The sequence below is a fragment of the Sinohyriopsis cumingii genome, chromosome 16 (assembly GCF_028554795.1).
Source record: "Sinohyriopsis cumingii isolate HCF-2022 chromosome 16, ASM2855479v2, whole genome shotgun sequence".
NCBI classification, from domain to species: domain Eukaryota; kingdom Metazoa; phylum Mollusca; class Bivalvia; order Unionida; family Unionidae; genus Sinohyriopsis; species Sinohyriopsis cumingii.
The window spans coordinates 82724778-82744928 of NC_142976.1; the positions used below are offsets into that span (position 1 = coordinate 82724778).

The following is a 20151-nucleotide window of genomic DNA, read 5'->3' on the forward strand; positions in this document are numbered from 1 at the left end:
CTGAGGTATGTTCTGACAAGCTTGTGTCCTGATGATGTAAAAAAAATGAGTATAAAGTGCTGTAAAATGAAGAAGAAATCATAATACACATTTTGACTCATTCATTTGTTCCATCGCTGTACCCACATTATAATAAGGGCAGTGTTAAAATGGGTGGTTTTATAATGAGGGACCACTGTATGTTCTAGAATAATTGCTTGAAATCCAAGTATATCAGATTGTATCAAACATATAAAGTTGGGCATATTCTGAATCCATGAGTGGTCATTCTAAATCGGTTATTTATATACCATAAATCCAGATGTAGCAGTTACCTGCAAATGAGGACCACCTCTGTAGGAAGATCTATTTTGATATGTCCCATTCAAATGAGGACCACCTCTGTAGGAAGATCTATTTTGATATGTCCCATTCATATATCACTCTCTTAGCCTTTACCTGTATATAAAGAACACCTGCACAAAGAGACCACTTTAAGATTGCCCCATGAGTGGTAGTTATACCCAGGCTTAATTGTATTTGTATGACTCCTCACATCAGTGGAGGTACATATAGTGTTAACCATGTCCATCCATGCATGCATGCTGTAGATAATGCATTTTGTTTTCACTCAGTAACATTTGAAAGACTCAATGGATTGAAGAAAGAAGAAAATTAAGTTGAGGCTAAATATCCAGAAGCGACAGGTCAAGTTTAATTTTCATTTTTTTTTCCATCAATATCTGAGTTGTGATGCTTGTTTTGCATATCTGTTTGCCATTGCATCCTGAATTGCAACTAAATTTTGTGTGACTTGGGCTTCAAATGTTGTCTTTGTATAATGAAACAAAATGTCTCAAGTTATGTCATATTTTTGAGGACATCCTTGTTGTATGTACTTATTTTTAGGTGTTTTCTGTATCAACCACCTGAAGAGATGGTCAGTAAATAGGATTTATTCTGTCCATAAATCTGCTTATCTGACCTTTTATGGGCAATACCTTTTCTTTCAATAGACCTAGGATGAACTTCAAGTGTGGCTACTTCTTATATGAACTTGTACTTTACCTAAAGCTGGACTATTGTGACCTGGTTGATGGGGATTAGTCTACATTTCTGAAACTAAAGTTTCATGCATCCCATTTCTTCTCCATTTTGACAGTAAACTAATGTCAGTTTAAAATATGGATCATTCTTTCATGCCCAGCAAAAATCTACATGGTATTTATGCAGTCATTGGGTTTTGACCAGAAGGCTTCTTGCAACGTCAAATTGGCATTATATAATAATAGTGGTGATCTGACATCCAGCATGGCTTCCATGGCAGCCATCTAAAAATCTTGATATGCTACTTTTCCTTCATGGTAAGTCATACTGATGTAGGGTTTTCACCAGAAGTTCTGTATATGATATCTGGTTGGTTTGCATTGAAAAAGGTACCAATATGACATCAAATATGGCTGCCACAATGAGTGTGTGTGTGTGTGTGTGTGTGTGATTTAGATTTTTAACGTTGCTATAAGATTTTTTCAGTCATATCACTATAATATCTGCAGTGTGACAGTTCATAGTGATGTCTGGCACTGGAACATCATGCTGCAGATATATAGCATGATGTCCCACCCAGTCACCAGACTGACCAGTCCTAACACTAACTCTTAATTCTGAGCACCTAGCAATGCAGCTGTTAGTACCATTTTTATAAGTCTTTGGTATGACTCAGCTTGGGTTCGAACCCATGACCTCCCTCATCTGAGGCAGATGCTCTAACCACTTGACCACCAGAGCAGTGTCTGCCACAATGGACATAATCAATATCTTATCACTAACTCTCCTGAATGGATGGTCATATCAACATGGGGTTTGCACCAAAAGTCTTTTAATAGTATCCAGTTGGTCCTGAATGAAAATGGTGCTGATGTTACATCCAGTATGGCTGCCATGGTGGCTGTTTTGAAAATTTTATTGTTCAAGAATATCAGAGACGGTTTCAGCACTTTGCAGTTTGATCATATCTTGAATTTCTGGAAGTTCTCTTCGACCAATAGAGCATTGGTGCCTTCATGGAATTCTTGTTTTAGACATCTGATTTTTGCTTTAAAAAATCTTGTAAAGCCCGACCGTATGCTAAGTTTCATTATATGCTTTCTTCATGTATATGCTTAATTAGCCAGATTTTATGATTAATTATCTCTACAAGAAAAATGAAAATACTTTAGAACCTGGATTATATGCTGATGGAAAGACATGTAACCATACTTTTGAAGTATTCCATAAATAATGAAAATCTCTTTTCTCAGTTTGATGCCTTGTTGATCTTTTCAGTGGCTTATAATAGCATCTTTTATAGCAGATTTGTTTTGGGCCTGTTACATAATAGTCAATTAGACATTTGTGTATCTGATAGTCATCATTCCTGGAATAGTTTCTGTAATGTTAGAAGCTGCATAGCCTAACCCTTCCTGTGAAAGAGTTTTTTTATCAAAGTTAATGATTTCTATCCTGAATTATAAGATGTTTTCAATGATGGAAAATGTCCGTCCTGTCATTACAGTGCAGTCATCTATTTTTGTGCTTCTTTCATGTTTTTGCAGAAAAAATGGCATTTTTTTCCCCATATTTAAATTAATTTATCAGTGGCTGGGTCCTGCTGTTAATCTGTCATTGACTGGGTCCTGTGATTAATATAACAGTGACTCAGTCCTGCTGTTAATGTATTAGTGTCTGGGTCCTTCTGTTCCCACAGAAACAGTATTGAACATTAGGGTGTTAAATTTGTGGTTAGTAACAACCACAGAATCCACAATACATGTAATTGGTTTCCGATGAAAAATAGTGAACACATAGCATTAGAAGAACTTTATTTTCAGATATAAACCTGTGTATTAATCTTTCAGAAACCTTGCTTGCATCTCAATATTTAATACACACTGATAATATTATGGTTATTACATATTCATTTATATCCACAGAAATTTAACATCATTATGGTTTTTTTAATTTATTCCAATGTACTTCAATTTTCTCATTATTTGGAAAGTATATCTTCCAAAGTTTGATGTGTTTATTGTTTATTTTTTTAATTGTATGTTTACTTGTCACCATGTAGCCACCATATTCCTGAGGTGCCAAAAAATGCTGCTAAATAGATACATACCCAATATTTGTTTCAGAAAGAAACAAGAAATCTGTCCTGCAGTATGTTGTTATTTGACAAATGATTGATTGTTGAAAACATTTAACCTCCTTTTCATTTTCTATTGATATCATATAAATAGGGTCTGTTTCATTACAATGTCAGGGTCATTTTGTCTTAAAGACATTTTTTAAAATTTGAAGTAAAAAAAATATTCAAAGCATTTTGGTTGTTGTTGTTGTAGGGTTTAACGCCATTTTTCAGCACACGATAGGCTATACATGGCAGCCAGTATTAATGGTGGAGGAAGAACCCGGGAAGTCCCCGGAAAGAACCACCTACCCTTGAGAAGCTACTGGCAAGCTTTCTCACATACCTACATTAGCCAAATCTGAGACTCAAACTCACGCAGAGGTGAGATGGCAGTGATCCGTAACAGAGAGTGCTTTAGACCACTCTGCCACTCGGGGCCCCAAAGCATTTTGGTAGTTTTCTATGACTATTTTATGTTTTGTAAATTTCATTCAGTTATTACCGAATTTGATGTCTCACCTTTTGTAAACTTTTGAGAACAACAAATTTAATCAGATTATCTTTGTCAGTTTTGACAAAGCTTTTGTATCAAGTATTTTGATTGTTTGAAAATGTCATCATATGATGCAGAAAAACTAAAAGTTATTGGTTCAGAAAGGAAACTGTGTAGCCATGCACCCATCTTGTGTGTTCTAACAGTAAATTTGTGATGAGTGGTTAAAATATACTTATGTTATTTATTTCATGAGATTTATTATTAATTTTTGCTATTTTTAATACTATTTATAATACGATTGATACTGATTGACAATATTATTGTTGTCTCTATTTTGTTGACTTACTGGCTTTTGGAGTATAACAATAGCTGTTGTATGAAATGTGCAAAGGTTTTGATAAATTAATGTCTGACATAAAGATGGACAGGAACTGACCTCAAGTAACCTTGGACCCTGGTGACCTTGAAATATCCATATGATCCATATGTTAATATGTTACTAGGAAGTATTTATGATTATATGGTGTCTGTTGGGCAGCATTATGATGGGCATTTTTTAATACCAGGTACTACTGGAGTATTTCTTTGAAAGGCTTATTTCAGTGAGCAGCAAACTATTTCAAAGAGAAAATGAATGTCTTGCTCACGCACACATTTCATTTTGGCTAGAACTTTCCTGAACATCAAGTTTCCCACTTATAATTACGGTCTATTTCATTTTAATGTCTCACATTTGATTATTAAATCTGTCCCCATAACGATTTTTATAAATTCTGAAAAATGGGTCTTTGGAAATAAAAGTTGTACATGTACATGTCAGTTGTGAGTAAAGTCACCATTTTAGTGTCAACTTAGTGACGGATGAATAAAACAAATGATTTGATTTTGATATGTTTATAAGCATGATTTTCTATTAATACATGTGTGGAAGTGCCCCAGACACTTTGTAAGCCAGATTTGATTTTGCTCACCAAGGAGAACCATCAGTGCTGATATCTGTCCCCAATAACAACCAGCCAAGAACAAAAAAAACATGGGAATTCATCAATCTTACATCAACATTACAAGGAGTGAATACTGTATTTAAACAGTAAAGGACTTGTAGTACATAGACATACTACTATTGCCTCATGCAAAGTCCATCCCAAAGTAACCTTTGATTGGAAATACACTGACATTATCTCCTATTTCATCACTGTTTCAATGAAATTATATTATTATTATCAGCACTATTGATTTCAATCTTCAGACAATAGACTTTACCTCAATTAATTGCGTACAAATTGTCAGCAAACAGCTGAAAAAATATTGTCAACTCTTTATTATGATGAAAATTAGGTCTGGTCTCTACGTGATTTACATCGTGTCCTCACTGTTTGTCCTTGCTTTCCAACAATAAAGGTTATATATTGGAGATTTTATTGTCCATAAATGATCACAATAACAATATGTTATATTGCAATGATAACCTGAACAAATACAGATGTTATGGAAGTTATAAAAGCTTGAATGCTGCCTTTGAATTTTCAATTAAATACTGAATTCCCTCATTATGATGCTGTTGATGGGAGTCATAAAAAAGACACATGGTAATGGGAGAATGTTACTCTGAGGAATATTACACTAAGCTTGTGTCCTGATGGTTTATTAAAATAAATGAGTGTTTAATTATGTCAACTCACATTATAATTTGCTGTCATTAGCGAGGACATAAAGAGAAAAAGTATACTGTAAATCAGGTAGCAATCCAATCACAACATTTTGACCAATTTAATTAGTTCCATCACTGTGCCTACATTATACTAGAGGCAGTGTTATAATGGGTGTCTTTATACTGAGGGACTACTGTTTGTTCTAAAATAAATACTTGAAATTGAAGTACGTCTGATTTTGTTGAACATGTAATGCTGGGATTGTTCTGAATCCATAAGTCGTTTTTCCAAGTGGGTTTATTTATGTACCATCATTCCAGATCCAGCAGTTACCCGCATGTGAAGACCAAATATGTTGAATGATCTAGATTTGTAGGTTCTTTTTATAATCAGTTTTGTTTTCACTCAGTAACTTTTAAAAGATTTAAGATTGAATGTTATAAAGAAAAAATAGATTAAGCTTAGGCTAATATACAAGAAGACACAGGTCATATTTGAGCTCACTTGTTTCTACTAAAATGTGTCAGAGTTATTGCCCCTGTTTTACACAGCTGTTTGCCATTGCATCACAAATTGTATGAATTTTAGGCTTATATGAAGAAGACAGTTCACATTTGATTTCATATTTTCTGTCAAAATTTGATTTAGTTATGGCCCATTTTTGACATTCATTATTATCTTTGCATAATGAAACAAAATGTCTCGAGTTATGCCATATTTATGAGGGCATCAGTTTTGTATGCACACATTTTTAGTTGTTTTTTGTGTCAGCCACTTAAAGAGGTGGTCAGCAAATAGGATTTATTCTGTCCTTACATATGCTTAATCTACCTTTTATGAGTAATACATATGCTTATGCTACCTTTTATGGGCTATATATATCCTTATGCTATCTTTTATGGGCAATACATATGCTTATGCTACCTGTTATGGGCAATACATATGCTTATGCTACCTTTTATGGGCAATACATATGATTATGCTACCTTTTATGGGCAATACATATTATTATGCTACCTTTTATGGGCAATACATATGATTATGCTACCTTTTATGGGCAATACATATGATTATGCTACCTTTTTATGGGCAATACATATGATTATGCTACCTTTTATGGACAATATATATCCTTATGTTACCTTTTATGGGCAGTACATATCCTTATGCTACCTTTTATGGGCAATAACTTTATTTGCAATAGACCTAGTATGAACTTCAAGTGTGACTGCTTCTTTAACAAACTTGGATTTGCTCCAAAACTAGACTACTGTGACCAACTTTGTGAAAATTGTTCAACATTTCTTACAACAAAAATTCTATGAAAGGCATGTGTCCCAGTTCTTCTCCATCTGACCTTCACCCAAAATTCTGAGTATTTTGGGTTGGTTACCAAGACTACGGATGTATCCAGGGGTAAATCTTGGGGATCTCAGTAGTTTTTAAGTCGAGCCCCTTGGTTATTAAGGATGGACTAGGGCCAGTGTTGTTATATTGTCTTTTTATGCACAGTAAGCATATACACTGTATCAAAATAGTCATTATCTTAATGGTTTTTATCTTACGACCCAGGGGCAAAGGTCATAAGGGTAGGGAATGACCCCTGTGGCATCACACAACAATCCCAGTCTAATGTGTATTGACACTTGGGTCTTGGATCACATATGCCAATTCTCATATATGTGAGGTACATAACATAGGAGTTATTTGAAACTTGTGTAAAATCACCCATATCTTCCTGGACTCACCTGATCAAAATTCCAGATGATATGGTACAATCTACACCCCACTGGACTATCTTTGACCAGAGTTTCATGTGTTGATGTGAGGTAGAACCTCAAATTCCACCATACAAAAAAGCATGAATGTCATGATATAGCAAGTACTACACATATACATGTATGGTCACATGTATATAATATTCTTGAACTCCAGCAATACCCTTAAAACTAAACTTTATTCAGTAATAGTCCTATGGGAAGTATGCAGGGTGGGATATGGAGAAATTTCAGATACCATATGAACACTGTTATAAGTCAAGTCAAACTGCAGACAACAAAGATCCTGATCTGCCATAGCATTATGCACCTGCAGATCATGGTCTGTATTGTTTGTTCTACTATTTACTCCTAACTGCACTGCACAGATTCAGATCTGCCAGTGCATTATGTGAGGGCAGATCTGGGTCTGCACAGTTTGCAGTTGGACTGGTCTTATAAGCAAGTACATAAGGTGAAACCTGATGTGTGTGCCTCATATGTCTGACAATTGGCAAGAGTGAAAAACAAAGTTTTAACTCACGTCAGATGAGGACACCTGGTTGATGCCCCTGTGTATTTTCCTACCTCAGTAATTTATTCCTTAAACTGTTACACATGAACTATTGACATCCACACCCTATATCCATCTATACACTTACTAGGCATGAAAAGACAAATTTATCTCTGCAGCTGACATCGACCGTAGAATCCATCCCTGTCTCAGAGACTTTCCCCTGGGTCATAACTTGGATACTATTGATATCCCCCATATATTCACTTACTAGGCATGAAAAGACAAATTTGTATCTGCAGCTGACATTGACCCTAGAGTTCATCCCCATCCCAGAGGCTTTGCCCCTGGGTCATAACTTGGATACTATTGATATGCCCCATCTATACACTTACTAGGCATGAAAAGACAAATTTATCTCTGCAGCTGACATTGACTCTAGAGTTCATCCCTGTCCCAGAGACTTTGCCACTGGGTCATAACTTGGATACTATTGATATCCCCACCTATACGTATATGCACTCAATGAGCATGAAAAGACAAATATCTACAAGTGGCTGATATTGGTCTCAGGATTCATCCTTAACCACCAAGGAATTTCGCCCCTGGATCAAAACTTAAAACTGTTGTGATCCCCTTTCTGTAGCCATTTACATTCTTGCTGGGAATGAAAGGACAGATGCACATAACTGACATGTTTCCTTTGACGGTCCATACCCTCAAGAACATACTCAAAGGCTTGACACTTTGGAGTCTAGTCGAAAGGGAAAATCATTCATGTCCTTTCCTGTAGTTGAGAAATAACATTTACCGCTGATGTATTCCAGACTATTACAGCAGTCAAGATGTGGTCAATGTAAATTTTGTGTTAAAAATAAGTAACTTCAGGAATGAACACCTTGTTTTTGGTTTTTTTAAGAATTCATACTGGCAGTTAAAGTCTAGAGATCATGTTGAACATTATGTCTTGCAATTATCTTAACCTACACACCCTTATTTGTGCTTTTAAAAACTCCATTAAAGCCTGACTTTGTTTCATTTCCTAATAAGTTTATTTTCATGTATTGGCTTCATTAGCAACCTATGAAATGTTACACTTCCATAAGATTTATCTCAGAAAGAAATATAAAAATGTAAAAATAGGATTACATGCTGGCAGAGAGACTTGCAACCATACTTTTGAAGTGTTTCACAAATAATGAAATCATTTTTGTCAGTTTGACATCGTGTTGATCTTGTTATTAGCATCTTTCCTGACAGATGGTTTTAAACCTGTTAAATAATAGTCAATTAGACGTTTGTGTATCTGATAGTCATCATTCCTGGAATAGTTTCTGTAACATTAGAAGCTTTGCAGCCTAACCCTTCCTGTCAAAGAGTTCTTTTATCAAAGTTAATGATTTCTATCCTGCAATATAAGATGTTTTCAATGATAGATAATGTTCGTCCTGTCATACAGTGTAGTCGTTTATTTTTGTGGTTATCAACTTAAATGCTTATGCTGGAAATGATGATTTTGTCAGTTTTTAAATCAATGGCTGGGTCTTACTGTTAATGTATCAATGACTGGGTTCTACTGTGAAATTGTCAGAGAGGTCTAAAGGGCTCACCTTAATAGATATTTCACATATCACCTGTGTCCACATGAGTTCAGGCCTTGGGCATGGATATTTCACATATCACCTGTGTCCATACGAGTTCAAGCCTTGGACTTGGATATGCACATATCACCTGTGTCCATATGTTTTCAAGCCTTGGGCATGGATATTTCACATATCACCTGTGTCCATATGAGTTCAAGCCTTGGGCTTGGATATTTCACATATCACCAGTGTCCATACGAGTTCAAGCCTTGGACTTGGATATGCACATATCACCTGTGTCCATATGTGTTCAAGCCTTGGGCATGGATATTTCACATATCACCTGTGTCCATATGAGTTCAAGCCTTGGGCTTGGATATTTCACATATCACCTGTGTCCATACAAGTACAAGCCTTGGGCATGGATATTTCACATATCACCTGTGTCCATATGAGTTCAAGCCTTAGGCATGGATATTTCACATATCACCTGTGTCCATACAAGTTCAAGCCTTGGGCTTGGATATTTCACATATCACCTGTGTCCATACGAGTTCAAGCCTTGGGCATGGATATTTCACATATTATCTGTGTCCATACAAGTTCAAGCCTTGGGCTTGGATATTTCACATATCACCTGTGTCCATACGAGTTCAAGCCTTGGGCTTGGATATTTCACATATCACCTGTGTCCATATGAGTTCAAGCCTTGGGCATGGATATTTCACATATCACCTGTGTCCATACGAGTTCAAGCCTTGGACTTGGATATGCACATATCACCTGTGTCCATATGTGTTCAAGCCTTGGGCATGGATATTTCACATATCACCTGTGTCCATATGAGTTCAAGCCTTGGGCTTGGATATTTCACATATCACCTGTGTCCATATGAGTTCAAGCCTTGGGCATGGATATTTCACATAGCACCTGTGTCCATACGAGTTCAAGCCTTGGGCATGGATATTTCACGTATCACCTGTGTCCATACAAGTTCAAGCCTTGGGCTTGGATATTTCACATATCACCTGTGTCCATACGAGTTCAAGCCTTGGGCTTAGACATGCACAAGAATATTTACATGATGCTTTATTTTACTGAAACTTCTTTGGGTTTATTTGCAGACTAGTTATGAGTTTTACTGGTCATAGATGGGATAACCAGTTGTTGTCAATGTCTGTTGTCCACTGTGACCATCTTGAAAATTGCTACTATTCCTAAATGGATGGTCATATCAACATGAGGTTTTCAATGAAAAATTCTTGTGTCTTGTAGGTCCTAGATGAAAATGGGACTGCTCTGACATCGAATATGGCCACCACAGCAGCTATCTTAAAAATATTTTTATTGCTACTTGTTCTGAATGGAAAACCATATCAGCATTGGATTTATAGTGGAATATTTCTTATGGTGTCTAGTTTGTCTTAAATAAATATTTAGCCTCCAGTCTGATATCCCATATGACTGCCGTGCCTTAAAAATCTTGTCATTACGCTTCCGAGACTGAAGGTTATATCCACATTTGGTTTTCACCAGAAGACTTTTTGTGGTGTTTGTCTAGTTGGTACCAGATCAGAATGGTGCCAATCTGATATCAGGTATGGCCAACTTGGCAGCCATCTTGAAAACCTTGTTTTTGACACTCCTGCTAAATGGACAATAATATTGTCATAGTTTTCACTAGAAGACTAATTATGATACTTAGTTGGTGCTGAATGAAAATGATGCCAGTCTGACTTTAATCATTGATGTTAGAATGATCATTCTGAAAATTGTTGTCATTAATTTTCCTAAATTAAAGGTGTGATTAACATGGGTTTTCACCAAAAGTCTCAAATATTAATTAGACTAAATGAAAATGGTGCCAATCTTACATCCAGTGTGGTTACCACAGTGAGTGGCTAATTTGAAAATCATACTGTGGAGGATTATCATAGATTGTTTCAACACTCAGCAGTTAAAAAGAAGAAATGGCCTTGCTGTGAATTCCTGGAAAATCTTTTCAGAACTTTAGAGCATCAGTCCTTTTTTTATGGATTCTTGTGTTTGATACAAATTATATGATTGTGTTGCAGTTTATACCAGTAATTGTTATACAAATCATATGATGGTGTTGCAGTTTATACCAGTAATTGTTATACAAATTATATGATGGTGTTGCACTTTATACCAGTAATTGTTATACAAATCATATGAATGTGTTGCACTTTATACCAGTAATTGTTATACAAATCATATGATGGTGTTGCACTTTATACCAGTAATTGTTATACAAATCATATGATGGTGTTGCAGTGTATACCAGTAATTGTTATACAAATCATATGATTGTGTTGCAGTTTATACCAGTAATAGTTTTTCTTAATGTGTACAAGAGATGTTTTTTTTTACAAATTCCATGGTCAGTGATTTAACCAGTTCCATGTGTTATATAATACTGCTATGATCGCCTTTTAGTACACTATCTACAGCAGGGGTCAGCAACCTGTGGCATGCATGCCACATGGTGGCATATTAAGAGATTTTGTGTGGCACACGAAAGGCAGCCAAAAATCTCAATTTTAACAGTGTTACTGGTGGCATGCGCTCATTCGTTTTGTAATTAATCCAGAAAAAGTGGCATACTATGTAAAATAGGTTGCCAACCCCTGGTTTACAGCCTTTACTGGAGTTGCCCCATTGGCCGATGGGGTGGGTGGGTGGGTGGCAAACGGGGAATATGTATCTGGGGCCCAGGTAGAACACTTTTTAATTTTATAAAAGAATGTTTTGCTTGAACAAGAACTAGGAGAGGCCCAGGTGTTTCTTACCCAATGGCCCATGATCGCTCTCTACGGCCCTAGTCGTCCCCATCATCCATCTCCAAAACTCAGTGCAGCAGAAACAGGTTCTTGGGTATCTCAAACCATTGAGCAAAAATGTCTTTCATGACTTTATCTTTATGAAACAAAAGGGAAGTTGAATGTCATTCATAAATGCATATTCCTGCTGCACTCCACTCCACCTCAAAAATGTATAAGTCAGAATATTAGGTTTTCATAATTGCATTATAGCAACTTTTTTTCTTTATTTTATTATCATAATAATTTCATGAGACAGTGTTGGATGAAATAATGCAGACAAAAATTCACAACAATCATTGTTCAATCTCACACATTTTTAAAAGGAATGCATAGAATCTTCATTTATAACAGTTATGAAAATTCCTCAGAATCAAAGTAAGAGTTCCGTTGAAATTGGAAAGCTCTATACCTTGCCTGTCTTATTCAGTAGCGGATTGGCATTCTTCAGTTTGTTCACTGCATTACATGGATGTCATCATGGGAGTAGAAGGGGAATTGTATTATGATATTATATGGAAGTATTAACAGGGATCTTAAATTACTATCACATTATGGCTGGACAGGACAGTATTAATTGGGATCTTAAATTACCAGGTAATATGGCTATTTCTGTACAGGTGCAGTAATCAAGCTGACACTGATAATAAAATAAGCTATATTTCACTTGGGTAGCAGCCCACAATGTATGAGATAAAGAAATTATTTCACTGTTCATGTGTACATGGACCATTGATGATAAAGTGGTAATTATCATGCAGACATATCCTTGTCACAGTAGATGTGCTGCTATTCAATAGTCTTACCCATGGGGTTTAATTAAAGATGATGTCTCTAGGTGATCAACTATTGACGTAATGAAGGATTGATAATCTGTCAGATAATCCATAAATCATGCTTAGAATTGACAGAAATAACCTATAATTATGTACTGGCAGGTTGTAAAAAAACAGCTACAAATAGGGTGACAAATCCCATTATAATATCATATAGCAATCATTGCCATGACATCATTGGGCATGGTCACAAGGGTGGTTTCCTGGTGGATGGCAAAAAACCTTAGGCTTACTCTATATATTAGACGACTAACTACGATGTTGTTGAAAGAATCATATCTCTCCTATAACTATCATTCAGTCCGACTCAGATTACTTACTTTGGTTTAAGGTCGATAAAACTGGTTCTGAAACTGACTGTGACATCTATTTTGGAGTTGTCATTGTTTCGTCATCGGATTCATTTTTATGCTAAAGATGAAATGGATAAGTCTGGATCTTAAATTACTGTCAACATGTTTTCAGTGGGAGATTTTAATGCCAGATCTCGTAACATAAATAATTGTTTGAAAAAGATGAGTTCCTTCTCAAACATTTTGATATTTATTCAGAGTATGTTAAATTTTTTTCTCAATGATACTGCAAAAATTCTCAATGCTTTCTGCCTACAAAACAAGTAACACTGTATCAGGGAATTAATATGACTGTGATAATACTGATAAAATATGTAAATATAATAATCTTTTTGTATTAAATGGAATATGTGATGATGATATGAGTGATGGTTCTACAACTTCATGTAATATATCTTTTATGAAATACGATACTAATTTTGCATACATGAACTTGATCGACTTTTTACAGTTTTAACTATCAGTTTTTGTTTCTCCCACAAAACTAAACACAATTTTTTCCTGTTGACAACAGCACATTCACACAAAAAAACCAAGATGGCAGCAGAATAAAAAAAGGTTTTTATTTTAAAAATATTGATACTGGTAAATTAGAAGAGATAGTAAAGACAGCTCAGGATGTATATAATAATATATAATCCATATACATGTATATAATCCATATACATGTACATGTATATAATCCACATACATATATATAAATGACATCAACATTCTTATTCATCAGTCTCATCATTATTTGATGACACTGCTTCATAATGTTTTGTAATAAATAATAAAAATCCTATTTTTTTTATAATAATTTTTTAAAAAAAGAAAATGGTTTGGAACTAAATGCAAAAATGTTTGCATATGGTGAGCTGAGCACAAGCTTGATTTGGTTATACATTTGCATCATATGAGAGTTTTTCTTGTTCTTTCTTAGTTCTGCCAAACAGAGCTCTGCAGATGCTTATCTGTGAAACCATACAAGGATTCTCCCTATAGCAATTGATATCTCTGTTTTGAGTTTAAATAAAGTAGAAAGCTTTTTTCTGTATAGTAACTGTAATCAATATAACATACATTCACCATAACTAATGGATGGACTGCATTCAGAGCAATCAGAAAGATTTTTGTAGTTGTGGGTTTAACACCATTTTACAATGGAATGAAAATGAAACCCTAAGATGGACAAATGGTTTCCATGTAATATCTTTTATTCCATACCATCTTCTTTCAACAAACTTGATTAATGATTTAATATATGACAGGAAGAAACTTACTGCTGTGAGGGTCATGAGGTTATGGTCAAGATAACTGACCTGTCAGTTAAAGCTGTAGGAATTCAGGCATGCCCTACCACTAATAAACAGGTGCATGCTTTACTGTTTACTGTATTCATGGGAAGAAAATGAAATTATTTTTTTCTTTTTTTTTACAGATGATGTCAATGCCATCCAGCGCTGTTTAACAAGTGGATTCTTTGCAAATGCTGCCAAATTTCACTACACTGGAGAATACAAAACTGTGCGCGATGACACCCCTTTGTATATCCACCCAACATCTGTGTTATTTACCGAAAGTCCCCCTCAGTGGTATGTAGAGGTCATGTATGTACCAGTTAGCAGGGATCCTTGAAAAGGAAGCATTTAGAATATTCCATGTGTTAAATTTTATGTCACTTGTTTAAGCTCCCTGGAAAAATTATGTAAAAATGAAACAAATATGAACTTACGGTTTTATAGAATCAAATCCAAAAATAATCCAAGATGGAAGACGATTACGTATGCTGCAATCTGGAGTGTTGAGGTCTACAGTTCCTTGTAGAAACAAGAATTATTACTCTGGTTTCTGATAGCTGAATAATTTTTTTATAAAAAAAAAATTGCCTTTCTTCCACAATATCACAAGAGCATACGTATTTTCCATAAAAATAACAGAATTAATTCTTTTGAATCCAAGTAATTTGAAATAACTCCAAACCAAGTAATTTGAAATAATTCCAAACAACACAACATACAACTAACAGTTTAACAGCCCAGCTTCTACTGAGATTAATTCTCCAAAACATGGGTATATGGTCTTTCTAAAACTTAAACAAGGGATCACGTGATCATTATCTGTAAGGTTATAGAAACAAGTACTTGTTACAGATCACATTTACCCAGTGTGACCCTGATGAAAACCAATCATTTTTACTTAAGAAATATAAAAATAAAATAATTGTTTACATCTTAAGGACAAAGTCCCATCATAACCTTGGAAACAACCAATCATTTTAAAATAAAATAGAACTTGTTTACAAAGTTTGCTACAAATTCTGAAACAAGGTCAGGATTTACATCAACACCTGGTGTTTATAAATTAACAATCAAGATGAAACTATTTTCTAAAAAAAGTATCATTTCTAGTGAGTAAATTTACATTACAATATCATGTAATGAAAAATATTTAAAACAAATTAAAACTGACAAACAATTAAATTGAAATAAATATATATTAAATTTGTTATAATTAAATCAAATACACATAACATAAAATTAATATCTATGTACATTTATAATAAGTAAATATGATGGACACCAATATGAGGTCATGCCCTTTTGATTCAGTGGAACTTATATAAGGGGCAGAGACTTCAGTAGAGCATGAGGCATGCAAAACTGAATTTCAATAATTTAAGATTATGAAAATATGACAAAGGTTCATTCATTAAACTCTGTTACTTACAGTTTGTGAAATCGTAATCACTGAGGTCTGAAAAACATTCTAACAGTTAATTGATGCTGGATAAAAGTATGATCTACTGTGAAACCTGTATAAGCTGACACCTCCATATAAAAAGTGCTTGTTAATAAATAAAGAATCCAATTTTATTCATTTTATATTCATTTTCAACCTATTTATGAAGGACAATGGTCACATTTGAATGTATTCTATTTCAACAGGTTTTATCCTCTTTATAAGCTTGTGATTTCTTTGGCAGTACAACAGATTTATAATGAACATTACATGGACTTAATATAGTTTTGTAGTTTAAGGAGAAGTGTCCTTATCAAAGCAGGGATTATTAAATATTGTGCAATGTCCTCTATATGGAAGGATCTTTTAATGCAGGTTTTGTCATTAACTGCCATTAAGACAAAAGAACTGCAGAATGCAAAAAAACAGAATGACATGATGTTGATTGAAACATATTTGGTAAATTTGGATAAAAATTATCACATTATTCTATACTTTAAACAAAATCCCATTCATTCTGCATTAAATATATCATATATGCTTGCTTATAACTCAACTCAGACTGCAAACAACAAAGATCCCAATCTACCATTGCATAATGGCATGCAGTTCAGGGTCTTTGTTTGTTCTACTGATTACTCCCAACATACCGCATAGACCCAGATCTGCCAGCAGATTAAGAGATGGCAGATCTGGATCTGTGCAGTTTGCATTTGTACTCTACTTGTAAGCAAGAAGTGTATGCAGTAAGTATTAAATATTTTCCCATATAAAATATAGATAAATTCATGATGTAACACTGTGCATACACTGTTGTTAACCAGATAATGTAGGACTGCTTTTGCTTACAGAGAACATGATGTACAGAGATGATGACGATGATGCTGGCATGGAAATCAAAATATTTTAGATTTTACAAGAAATTTTCAGTCTGATAATGATGTCAGTGGCATAGAAACCAATGCAGAGACTCAGAGAGGATCATGGTTATTGACTGAGTGAATTGTCTGTGTCAAGAAAATTAAATGGCCAAAAAATTGGTAGAATTGCCACTTGAAAGGACAGAGACGTATTTTGTACAATTAGGATTTTGTTGTATACTAAAAGCCATAGATCTGCTACTTGATGCCAATACTTTACACCACAGATATGCTACTTGGCACCAGATAAAATAAATGTTAAAATAATGGTAATGCATAATTACTTACAGAAATGTGGATGCATCGTTGGTAAAATGAGAACTAGTATTGTCACTGCCATGAAAAGTTTATCGGCTACACATTGTAAGAACTTTATTTAGATCACCACATTCTTGCCATGGTGACATCACCACAAATATGTCACAAGGCCATAAAGAAGTAAGCATGATTGGGATTCATTTATTGAAAATATATGATAGATCTGGTCTTATAAATTCATGTGTGCATGAAAAATTTATTTTGAAGTTTTCACATTATGTTGCAGTATTTAGTTCAGTGACATGGTACAAAATGCATGTAATGTTGTTTATGTATTTTTTTGGGACACTGCAGAAACAAATTTGTCACACATTTTCAGCCCAGATTCATCAAGATGCGTCAGTATCTCTACGTGATGATAGATGAAACATGCCCAGGCATGTACACATCGACGTAAACTTTTTTATTTCTCTTGAGGGAAACATGTATATGTGTGACCATCGTTATTAAAGGAGGATTAATTTAAAAACAAACTGACTTTAAAAGAAATATTTTCATAAATAATAAGTCCCTACAAGATCACTCAAATCAAAGTATTTTATATTTTCCTGTAATTAGTTTGTTTTTTTCATTTCTTCCTTCTGTTCAACTGGAGTTATTGCCCCTGATAGATTTTCACATGGACACCATTCAACCTGCCTGCCTGTATAATTGCAGTAAAACCTGTCTATAATGTACACTGTTGCAAACTGGTGGAAACCACTCTTTTATGTGTGGGTTTAACCTGTATTTAAAGGTAAATGTGTTTAAAACAGACTTAATCATGTTTAAATCCACATACTATTTGTATCTGGTCTTTATATACAGATGGCTGTTTTAAAGAGTTGCATACTATAACAGGTTTGACTGTATGCATTATACTTTTAATTAAATTGACCCTTGATTTCTAAGTCTTATATCTAATTTTTATTTTGGTAGAGTTATGGCCCTAGTTATTGTTTAAATTTGCTCAGTTTATCAACTATCATCGAACATATTTAGCTACTTTTTCTAATAGAAATTTTGTATACCTTGCTTATCATTTCTTTTTCTCATTTTCTTGCACAGTTTCAGTCTTTTTCATTTTCACTTTTCAACTTATTTTCACAATTGTTATCTTTGGTTACATTGAAGCAGTCATGTAACTGCTATCAAGTTAAAATGTTGCTAATGATTCACTAAAGATGAAACAAGAAGATTTTTGTCAAAGTCTTCATTTTTGTTTTATTAAGGGTTGTGTTTAATGAAGTGGTACAGACAACAAAATACTATATGAGAGATGTGACTGTAATAGACCCCAGCTGGCTTTGTGAATTGGCTCCACATTTCTACCAGTTTGGCACGGTATGTTATTTTTATTTTCTCTAAAATGATTTATAGCTCAGTCTTATAATTAGTTTGATACAAGAGGAATCATTTTCAGAAACTGGATTATTCCGGCAATTAGGCAAACCTATACAATTTTCAATCATCTGCAATACAGTATTTTCCCTTGTACCGCATATACTCGCTTGTAAGTCAAGTCAAACTGCAAACTGCACCAACCCAGATCTGCAGTCGAATAATGCACTGGCAGATCCTAGTCTCTGCAGTTTGTTGGAGTAATCATTAGAACAGACAATATAGACCCTGATCTGCAGTTAGTTGCTGCTACTGAATGCCTTCCTTTTACCAAGCTCTCATGTCCAGGCATAATTATTGTCTGTAAAAAAAAAATATGAGTTGGCCATGTCTTATTGACAAGTCTCCACTCTGTGTATCCACTTCAAACAGACAAGGTTTTTCAATATGAAAAATAAAAGCTGTGTGTATTGCATAATTAAAATTTATTTTATACCCGAGAAAACAACAATTTTGTACCACAGTTTATGTATTAATATATAATAATAAGTGGCATGGAATTTATGTCATCGATGGTTGCATCAATATTTGTCCCCAAAAAATGTCCATGATCTCAAGTTGCATCCAGTTTATGGACAGCTGTATCTTAAAAAAAATTATTTGTATATTTAGGCACAAAAGCTGAATGCACAAACTCAGATCAGTTAGAAACGTGGATGTCCAAAAGGTCTTTTACTGGATTAAATGTGTTTTTATTTTTCAAACTGATATGAGCTTTAAGTTCACCAGTGACACTTTCAGCAGAATCCTACATGGGCCAATATGGTTTTATTGTGTACACACAGTTCTGGGATTTTTAAAATAATGCAGTGAGTGAACCACATGTTCATTTCATTAAAATTAATTACAAAAACAATTAAACGTTGCATTAACCAGATTTTATTCTTACTGAGAATAAAAGCACAGTCATGATGTGGTTTTTTTGTATTAGGAGATCTAGGCTGTTGTTTCACAATATTTTCAATTTCATCTTGACCTTTTTCTGAATTTAAATATAATAGTTATTTTTAGTCATGGCTTCAGATCATCCCATGATCAAGTACAAATGCATTTTTTTCTATGGTATTTCCCATATCTATAATTATGCTTTTATTCTCATTTAAAGTATTCGTCTCTTTTCCAATCTCTAAATATTTTTAAGTATTCAATTTTTAATTGTATGTGGTAGAAACCATTGTGTTTTAAAATATATAAAATTACTAAGAAAAAGAAACAGGCTAGTTTAGATCATTTGTCAAACGTGTGCTTTTAGTGATGGTGGGTGGTGGGAGAAATGTTACCTGATTCCACAGTCAAATCAATACTATCAGATTGTTTATCTTTCACAAATTATAATTCTAAAATGGATAAACCGATCATTGCATGAACACAAAATGTATATTTTGGTTGGTTTAAAACGAATCATCAGAAGTGTTTATATATATGTTTTGCTACAGTAAAAAATTTTGGTAAGCAGCATAAATAATTCAGCTCCAAAATTAAATAGTTCCACCCGCACCCCAAGTCCAGAGTAATTATGAATGTAAATATTGCATCCATTTCCAGTGTATTCCATATTGCATTGCCTATTCTGTAGTATTTAACAGTTGAACTGCAATGGTCTGTAGGTTTGTTATTAATAGCATTTGTC

General features: G+C 34.3%; 1 protein-coding gene across 2 annotated transcripts in view; it reads left to right on the forward strand.

The window, feature by feature from the left end:
• Window positions 1-20151, forward strand: part of LOC149780902 (putative ATP-dependent RNA helicase DHX35) — a 460487-nt gene that overhangs the window by 430353 nt on the left and 9983 nt on the right. For both annotated transcript variants that reach the window (XM_089937996.1, XM_089937997.1), the window contains 2 exons: window positions 14603-14756; window positions 18353-18464. In XM_089937996.1, coding sequence (XP_089794122.1) covers window positions 14603-14756; window positions 18353-18464 — 266 coding nt within the window. The remainder of the gene's footprint in view (window positions 1-14602; window positions 14757-18352; window positions 18465-20151) is intronic.